Below are 10,291 nucleotides of genomic sequence, written 5' to 3' on the forward strand. Positions count from 1 at the left end.
GTAGTACGTACGAACGAACGTTAACGGTAACGTAGACGTACGTAACGTAACGAGAGACGAAGAGTAGAGAGAGAGACGAGAGAGAGAGAGAGTGAGANGAGAGAGAGAGAGAGATGCTTGCAAACTGAGCATACCATGTTATTCCTATCATCATGATTACAAGTGTTGCATATACTTGTGACGAAGAATATGAATAAGAATTTATCATAATACATACCATCGTGAGACTGCCGACATAACTACCGCCTATGACGAAGTTGTAAAAGTAATCTAAAATAAAATACCAGATGAGCGAGCCCCACACCATAATGTGATTGAAAACTGTCCAATATGATGTGTCGAGAGCTATTTGAACAGTCACGACTATAACTAATATAGTGGCTACTACACTGCCCAGCAGCATGTGATCAGAAAGTACATAACCCTTGGGTGATACCCCATCTTTGTATGTTCCTGTTGAAAATATGTAAAATATGTGTTTGATATAAATCTGCTGTAATTTAAGAATAGACATTCTTTTAATAAGTATAGATATAAAATATTTACCGTAAGGTACTAAAAATAATACACAACTAGCATAAAATCCATGTAAAGCGCTCCAACAAAACTCCTTTTTGTTGAAGAGCAAATTTTGTAATCCTGGTGCGTATAGTTTCGGATACATTAAACTATTCTTATCGTTAACATCCTGATCGAAAATACCAACTGCCAAGACTGGTAAGGAGGTATAAAATAAATTGTAGACGGAAATATACATGGGATCAAATACAGTCTGTAAGAAAACAAATATGGAACATAATTATGCAACTTTAATTGTGCAGTGCAATTTACATGCTATTTTTTATAATATATCAGAAAAATAATTAAATACACATTCAAAATTTCAACTTTGGAGCAAGCTCTTACAAAGGAAAATTATGAATAATATTCGCCTTCGAAACATCATATTTTTGTTATTTTCATCATATTAATATAATACGGCAACGTGAAGTTTCTGAAGAACTTACCTGTGCGCTGAATCCGCAGAAGAAAGCAAACCAGATATGGCAAAGAGTGAACGCGAAGTTCTTGTAAAAAAAATACCTAAGGAATTTACTCATTCTGTAGTACGACCATCTACCATGGACCAGGAGTAGCCTCTCTAAAAATCTAAATTGTCCTATCGAATAGTCAGAGGCTAATACCGCCTGCAATCCTTCTTGCCCGCTGATACCAACACCAATATGAGCCGTCTTTATCATCGAAACGTCGTTGGCGCCATCGCCAATTGCGAGTGTCACCGCAAATTTATTTTTTTTAATTAATTCAACGACCATCGCCTTTTGCAATGGCGTCACCCGACAACATATTACAGCTTTACCTGCAAGAAATTCGAGCTGTTAAATAATTGTTTTTAAACATGATGTGATCAATTTTGACTTACATTGACTGGACACTTCTAGAAAAAGCTGTTCCAGCTGTGGATGCAACGCATGAACCAGAGAATGTCCGTTTATAACTACTGCAAATCCCGTTGATTGCTCCATCTCGTGTTCATCCTGTTCGTCCCTACTAGGATTGTATTCAGTATCACTGCTGTGCAGAGAAAATATGTTTTCAAGCAAAAGAATCGTTTTCTATATAAAAGATGATCGCCCGATATTTACGCAATAAATTCAAGTCTAAAATTGATTTAGTCCACAATTATAACAAACACAATTATAGCAAAAATTAAACCGAAGATAATAGATCGTGATTATTAACGAAACAACAGGAAATTTTGAAATTATCTTCTCTCGCCATTAAGAAATGATACACGTTAATCCTAAACAATACACAATGCATTGTATTAATAACTGTATACAAGAACGTGATACAGACATACCAGTTATGTTAATATTATCACTAAGATTAATTATTAAGCATACAGAAAGAGAAGGAGTGAGTATCAAGCATCATAGTAAATCTCAGTTATCTATAACTATAATATTACTAAATCGTAAGATATTTCAGATATAACATATGCAAATATCTGAAAAATATTTGAAGTGATTTAAAAAGGCAGATCTACTCTACCATTCTAATTGTTGTACCATTCATGTTGTTTATAAAAAAAAGTAGAACTGGTATTGATATTTTTGAGAAGAAGATAATTGGAAAAAGTGGAAAATAATTTTTTGTAATGCTTTTTAAATACAGAAGGTATAAAATACTATCATGTGCATGCAGATCATTATTCCAAGGATATCACGAGGGATAGAAAAAATGGGATATGTATAAACCAATGCACGTACGAAGAATTAAACTACTAGCAAAATACAATCGTTACATCCTTGTATCATCCGAAATATATTTCTATACTCTATGTAAAAACGTTTTTTTTCATTCTTATGAAATAATTTTAATTTGAACTGCGAGATTCGCTAGTTTGAATATAAAGCGTACGAGTTCTCTCTAATTAAATATGATACGTTCTTAGGCAAGACTATGTATAGACATAGAAAGCATTACATGAAACATAGTGCCACATTCAGTGTGAGAAATAGTTTTCCTTTCCTTTCTTAATAAGAATGCGTTAATTAGAATCAGCAATAGAAGAAATTGATAGGTTGTACTCCGTCTCTTTCATGTGCCTGACCTTTCCTTGTCCCACCTGAATGTGACAATGGAGAGAGTTGGCCGTTTCTGTTGGGTCGAGGCCATTTTAATGGTATCCAAATATCGCATTAATTGTGATTCCACGCTATCGTAAGTTGTGCCGTCTACCACAAAGACATCCGTGAGATCATCCGTCAATAATTGGCATGAGTATCCAATGTTGATAGCTGTTTCTGTATGAGTAAAAAGTTTGACGTGAAAATGTTATTCTACAAATACGAACAAGTTTTTTCATCCTTATTATATTTATATACTTTTTAAACTTGCCTTGTTTGTCACCAGTTAACACCCAAAGTTTGATACCAGCGAGGCTCAAATTGGCGATGGTTTGAGGTACACCGTCTTGTAATTTATCTTCGATGGCAGTAGCACCCAATAACGACATATCTTTCTCTATTTCTTCGTAAATTGCATCCAGTTTATCGTCTCTATTCTCTTGACTTAACGCCGCTTCCTGATGTCGTTGCTTCCAATTATTGAAAAAACTTTCGTCCAAATCCCTTACAGAAAGGCACAGTGTTCTTAAGCCTTCACTTGCGAATTTATTTAGATGATCCAATGTTTTTGCCATTATCTCTTCACTATCCTTTTTCAATCGCTCATAAATAACGTTATCTGCTCCTTTGCAATACAATCGGAGCTGTCCATCTTTTCTTAAAATTACGGACATCCTCTTTCGCACATTATTAAAATCCAGAATACAGAGAAGTTCATATATCTCTTTCTTTCCCATTACTTCAATCGTTATACTGTTGGGCGATCTCTCTTTGAAAACAAAACCAAAGTTTCTAGCTGCAGATACTAAGGCAGCCTCATCAGGCGATTGTGCTTGGTATTCAATCTTGCCATGTTTTTCTTCCGGCATAACAGTATGGCAAAGTGCTAGCAGTCTGAAAAAACTATGGACGTCTTGATTTTCCCGTCTCACGGCTTCGAGCAGCGCGGGATCGTAGAATTTGAAATCTGGTTCGTAATCCTTGTTAAACGAGAAATCCAAAGGTGGCATTGTCTGTAAAATGTACGATAATTTTTTAGAAACTTTGCACTTTGTTGGCGTATCACGTTAATGTGAAAGAAAATTAATTTTATTAATCTTATTAATTTGCAGAGATCGAGAAATTCACTGTTATTAAAAAAGAAAGGTAAGAAAGCTAAATGGAAACCTAGATTATCTGAGTAATATACCTTGTTTCCATAAAAATAGATTTGTTGGAAGAACTGGATTATATATACTAGTAGTTGTAACTTTGTCAAAGTATATACTTTATAAGAAAATAGTTATGAAAGAAATTAGGCTTAAGAGTGCATTTGATATAAGAAATATAGCTTATTTATCTATAGTTTATAGCATAGTATAAAATTCTAACAAGCACAAACATTACGAATACAGTTATTGAGTGTAATAAAGATAACAGAAATGCTTTTATTACTTATGATATTATATGTGATAAGTTACGAGTGATAAGTTACAAAAATAGATAATAATGAATATGATATATATGATTCGAACAATAGGATATACAAATAAAAGCAATAGCGTGTACAAATTGGTGATAAAAGGTGCTAATTATCAGCATGCGTACTGAAGATTTGTGTGGAATCTTTGGACTGCCGTTGATGCCAGGTTCTGGTGTTGTACTAGACACCCTATCTGCTTGTTCCAGAAGCCTTACATTCGGACCACTTAATGGTGTGTAAACTGGACGTACGAATTCCTGCCCGCTCTTCCACTGCATCGTCGCCGTTGGAACAGCTCTGTCCGTCTACATGCAGCACACACATGCTAAAGTGATGTGTATGAAGTTTCTTGCAAAGATACGACCACAAATCGAAATCATATTTATATGTAACTGAAGAGAATTATCATGTATGATTAAAAAGGGAATCATGTTATTATAAACATTCAGGAATATTCAACAAATCACGCATGGATATAAGGATATTTTTAATGCTAATTGCATTTTAACATAAACAGGTTTTTAACATGTTTTGCTAAACGATTGCAAGAAGGAAAAAAACAAACGCTTCTATAGCTTTTTACATGAACATCGTTTATCAGCTTTAATTCATAATAAAATGTAATACAGATTGTAATAAAAAAAATAACATATAAAATGTAAAAATGCAATACATAACCCCACCATACAATAACAAAGAATTTTCAGCGGAAGCATAAGAATATTATATTTTTTTCACACAGCATTAAAAGCACAGCTATAATACGGATAACGTTTATCTTATCTTAAATATACATATATGTACAACTTTGTAATAACGTGAAAATTTATGTTGTAGCACATACCCTGTGACCAGCATCGAGTCAGAAATCTTCGCATCAATGAAAGAATGACTCACCTCGCTCAAATCGATGACTTCGCCGGTAACTTCATCAATGACGTCGCCATAACACTTGCCCGCAATAGAACACTTGTTGAAAGTCATTATATTCTGCGTCAACGTCCCGGTTTTATCGGAGAATATGTATTCTATTTGGCCTAGCTCCTCATTTAAAGTAGTAGTCCTTGCTTTAGCGTGTGTTTTTGTGGGCGCGTAGTACATTTCTTCGTCCCAATTTATTAAAAATGACTGAACAAATCGAATAACTTCGACACTCACATATAAACTTATTGGTACCACTGTGTTCAATACAATAGAGTACGAAAAGAATACGAGTAGGGCAATCACTGTGGCACCAGTAATGGGCTCGCTCGGCACTAACGAGTCCCATGGTAGGTACGCCTGGAAATAACGACCTACAAGACTTTCCCAAATACCACAGCCGACCATACAAAACAGACATAAGGAAAGTAAAAAAAACACTATCCCGATGATAAGAAGATTCAGCAATCTATCTATAGAAGTTCTCTTAAATTTGGTCTTCCCTGAGTTTTGCATCAGTTTGGTATCCTTGCCCGCAAAGATCACCATGCCATAGCACCACTGCGTATTCCTAAGTACGCAGCCCCGTAAAATAATCTTGTCGTTATCCAATGCGTACCTACAATTAGTTGCGAAATATTATGATGTGACATCGATATCGCTACTAATTAGTGATTAAATAAATTAACATAGCAAAACAAGAACCACATATTTTTAGCTTCTCTAAGAAGCTGTAGCATTAAAATATTTTGTTTTACCTGGCTCTCGCTCTGCTTTATTTATAAATTATTATTTATAATTATTAATCTTACTTTTTTCCTCTCCATGTTAGTATTCCATCGAATTTATTTAATAAATTATTGGGGGTTTCGCAAACGATCTCTCCATCGAACTGGCCGATTAATTCGTGATTATCCATCATCTCAGCAGTTTCAGGCAGGCATTGACGACACTTTAAATTCGTCTCCCTACACAAATTTTATAGATTACATTTACAGACTCGGTTAAAGCGTGTAATTGAATAATTTTTATAATATAAAAAGATACCCATCCAATTCTGCTGTTTCGATATAACAAAGGCCATTCGGCTCGCTCGTCGTTAGCAGTAGAACATCCGCTGCGACAAACTGATCGTTCTCCATTCTGATTACGTCGCCCACTTGAACCTGCGACCATTTTTCTTCACGAAGATTAGTACCCCGCAATGTTCGGGATTTTCTATTATTTACTTGAGAGTCATTGCTGTGCCGTTGCTGAAAGTTACAGTTGAAAGTTGTATTATTAATTTTTTCGCGGATCACATTCTGCTTTCTGTATAAAATCTATTTTGTATACAATATATAAAGTCTATCTTATTTAAATATCTTTGTAAAAGATATTTAATTTTATATATTTAATATAGTATATATTTTTTATTAAAATGTAGAAAAAAATAATAAAATCATTGATCATAGGATACTTACAAAGTCGTCATAGGCATCTTTGACGGCAGTGAGCGTAAGTACCCCTATAAGCGGTATGGCTGTAGTGATAGGGGTTAAAGAAGATATGGCGGGGATCATCTGGAGCACCAACAGGCATAGGAAGTAAAAGTTAGCGAGCCGCTGAAATTGCTCGAACAAATTCAATGGTAGGAACGTCAGAACCGAATACTTGGACGTCTTGATATAATTATTCTGCAAATCAATAGAAATACGTTCATATCCGTTATATATTAAATTTCTAACAATATATTATTCCTTAACACACACTTTTTAAATTTAAATTTGAAATTTAATGACACTTAAAGCAAGAAGATGGGTGTTGTCTTACCGCATAATTAAACTGTGAGTTGTACTCGCGATTATTGGCGCGAATTCGCCTCTCTGTTTCTGTAAAAATATACAATAAATGTGTGAAACATTTATTGTGTACCTCTGTATATTGATATCTATAGTATATATATATATATATATATATATATATATATACACACGCATACATGCACACACACACACGCACACACACACACACACTATATATATATAGAGGGTCAACCAGGGTAATTGTATGATGATAATTGCGACGATGCTTATGTATTGGGAGTACAAATTAGTTCGATCCGTTTTTTGTGCATTTATTTCAAAACAAAATATTGTCCACTGCCTACTACTTTTTCCCATCTCTCAGGCAATTTTCGAATTCCATCTCGAAAAAATGAAAAACTCATCTTTGAAGGCGATCCAATTTTCGATTTCTGCGAAAGAAATGAACTGGTGACTTGCTGCATCCTTCGGAACAACCAATAATCAGAAGGAGCAATGTCCGGAGAATACGGCGGGTGTCCAACATTTGAGCGTTTCCAAATATTTTTTTACGACTTTAGCGACATGAGGCCGAGCGTTGTCATGAAGAAGAATAACTTTATCTTTGCTCGTATTCCGGCAGTTTTTCTCGCAATGCATGGCTCAAACGAATCAATTGTAGCCGATATCGGTCGCCCGTAATGGAATCGCCAGGTTTCAGCAGCTCATAATAAACAAGATCCTTTTGGTCTCCTACCAGATACAAAGTATGATTTTCAAACCATGAATGTTCGGCCGTGGTGTTGATGTTGAGGTCGATGGCAACAATTGACCGGCTTAGCGTAGTATTTTTTCTTCTTGGGGTTGCCGTAGAATATCCACATCTCATCTCCAGTCACAATCCGATGCAAAAAACCTTTTCTCTGTTGTCTTTGAATCAGTTGTTCGCAAGTGAAAAATCGCCTTTCAATATCTCTCGGTTTCAGTTTATAAGGCACTCAATTTCCTTGTTTTTGAATCATTCCCATGGCTCTCAATCGTACAGAAACGGCTTGTTGAGTTATACCCCATGATTCTGCAAGCTCCTCTTGCGTTTGACTCTGATCTTCTTCGAGTAATGCCTCTAATTCTTTGTCTTCGAATTTTTTTGACTGTCCAGAGCGAAGCTTGTCTTCAACGCTGAAATCTCCATTTTCGAAACCATTCCCTACATGATTTAATTTACATTATGTTGAAGCAGTGTCACCATAAACTTCGACATTCGATGGACTTCAGCTGCACTTTTCTTCCATTTAAAGCAGAAAATCAAAACCTTCCGCAAATGCTGCTTGGTTAACACAAAATTCGACAAAATTCAAACATAGTAAAAATCAAGGTTTTTGTATGAAACTCAAAGCGATATAAACTGAATATTATTAGCAATGTTTAACCTCTCTGAAACTGCCAAAATCAGTTGTCACTATGAACATTTACAACAGCTGGAGCTATCTTTAGGGAAACGGACCGAACTAATTTGTGCTCTCAATATTAAAATTCAAAAAGACTTTTTATATTATTTTATGTTCAACGATGATTTGACTTTAAATTGACACACGTTTTCCTAAGTATAAACATTTTTTATTATAATAATTATCAGATCCGTAAAGCGTTGTAAAGAAGTTAGTTAAAACTTTATCAAAGTTTGCAGATATTTATTCAAAGTCGATTCTTTTCCAGATGGAGCCATTTTAAATATATTCTTTAAGATTACTATTATTCTAAAGTAATGTTTTGTCAAAATTATAGTACAATTAATAGTGTATACAATTTTTTAATTGAACATCACAGCTATTCTTATGTATTTTGAATCGCTGAGTACGAATCTGACAATCTGAAAAATAGGACCGTCTAAATTTTTAATTTGCTAGAGCGAAAAAATGGGTAAAAAATGGGAAAAATGGATTATTTTTTCGCTCTAGATTGAAAATTTACCCTGAATGGTCCTATTTTGATGTCAGATTCGTATTCAGAATACATAAGAATAGCTGGGTTTCCTCAGCACAGGGTACTTTTTTTTGTGAGTCTGTGTAATTTTACGTAAATACAATTCAAATATCACACTTTGGATAATTAGTATCATATTTGTACAACAATAATATTCATAATCTGTTTTCATTATCCAATGAATATTAAATTTCATGTTAATGATTTGTAACAATTTTAAGATTATAAATAAGAAATCTTATCTTCTTGTGATATTTCTCTCTCATTTTTATCTCTCAATGTTATCTTATATAAAATAAATAATTTTGGTATATATTATTTGTTAGCAAATATTTAATTATTTTATCTTGCCGTGAAATTGTATTCCAAAGGGAAAGAAAGTTTTATTTGTGATAGAAAATTTCGTATATTTTATCTATACAGGGTGTCTGGAAATAATTGCCAAATATTTCATAAGCAGGTAGAGCGGACTAAACTGAGTCGAAAAATCCTCTATCATTTTGTAAATTTCCCCAATAGTTAATAAAATATTAATCCTTAAAGATAGCCGAATACTACTGCAAAGTGTATATGCCTACCGATCGCTTAGCGCGCGGGCTTCCCCGTGGGGGATAACCTGGCAAGTGCGCCGTCCGAGCTATGGAGGCTTGCGACGGTGTGTGCTTTACCTGCTCATGAAATATTTGGCGATTATTTCCAAACACCCTGTATATAATGAATGAAAAAATACATTAAATGTTAAAAAGATATGTTTATTGATCAATATATTTTAATAATAAAAATGAATACCGTTTGCATTTTGTAATTATTATTATTTTTTTATTCCTTACAATAGATCTCATTTATATCTCAATAAAATCTCGTCATTGTCACAATCACTCCTTAGACTGTTATTATCATCCCGCTATATTGGGTACTATTTGACTGAAGGAGGTTAGAAAATTTATTTTTATACATAAACAAGAAATAATTTCAATTCCTAACATTTTCCTATTAATAATAGAAGCTTTCAAATAATTATTCGTACAAGAATTAAATACAAATAATAAAAATTAGGAAAATGGCACGTTATTAGATTCTAACTTTGCGTTTTTTCGTCACGCCTATATACAGAATATTTGGAAAGTAATGATAAATTTTTCGCATAGGAACAGAATGGACTAAACTGAGAAGAAAAGTCCTCTATCATATTATGATTTTTCGCAATAGTTAATAAGATATCAGTTGCTAAAAATTGTCGAAAATTGATCTTCAATAATTTTTTACTTAAATACTATCAACTTTACAGAAAAACTACAAGAGACAAAAAATGTTTATTTTTTTTTCATAGAACTTTAAGAATTTTTTTAGAACTTTTCATTAATTTTTTAGGACTGCATTTTCTTATTTTTACTAACATGAGAAAATACGGTATTAAAAGAATCTAAAGATAGTAAAAGACTTTTCTTCTCAGTGTAATTCATTCTACTCCTATGCGACAGATTTATCATTTCCAAAAATCCTCTGTG

At 33.7% G+C, this 10,291-nt stretch overlaps 1 protein-coding gene across 1 annotated transcript in view; it reads right to left on the reverse strand.

Moving 5' to 3' along the window:
* LOC105620402 (phospholipid-transporting ATPase ID) overlaps window positions 1-10,291 on the reverse strand; it is a 21,084-nt gene that overhangs the window by 1,157 nt on the left and 9,636 nt on the right. The window contains exons 3-13 of the mRNA XM_012201900.1: window positions 6,829-6,887; window positions 6,480-6,692; window positions 6,064-6,269; window positions 5,829-5,984; window positions 4,993-5,635; window positions 2,905-3,646; window positions 2,618-2,810; window positions 1,424-1,575; window positions 1,008-1,360; window positions 547-772; window positions 218-453 (exon numbers count right to left, since the gene is read on the reverse strand). Coding sequence (XP_012057290.1) covers window positions 218-453; window positions 547-772; window positions 1,008-1,360; window positions 1,424-1,575; window positions 2,618-2,810; window positions 2,905-3,646; window positions 4,993-5,635; window positions 5,829-5,984; window positions 6,064-6,269; window positions 6,480-6,692; window positions 6,829-6,887 — 3,179 coding nt within the window. The remainder of the gene's footprint in view (window positions 1-217; window positions 454-546; window positions 773-1,007; window positions 1,361-1,423; window positions 1,576-2,617; window positions 2,811-2,904; window positions 3,647-4,992; window positions 5,636-5,828; window positions 5,985-6,063; window positions 6,270-6,479; window positions 6,693-6,828; window positions 6,888-10,291) is intronic.

Source organism: Atta cephalotes (genome assembly GCF_000143395.1).
Source record: "Atta cephalotes unplaced genomic scaffold scaffold00026, whole genome shotgun sequence".
Lineage (NCBI taxonomy): Eukaryota > Metazoa > Arthropoda > Insecta > Hymenoptera > Formicidae > Atta > Atta cephalotes.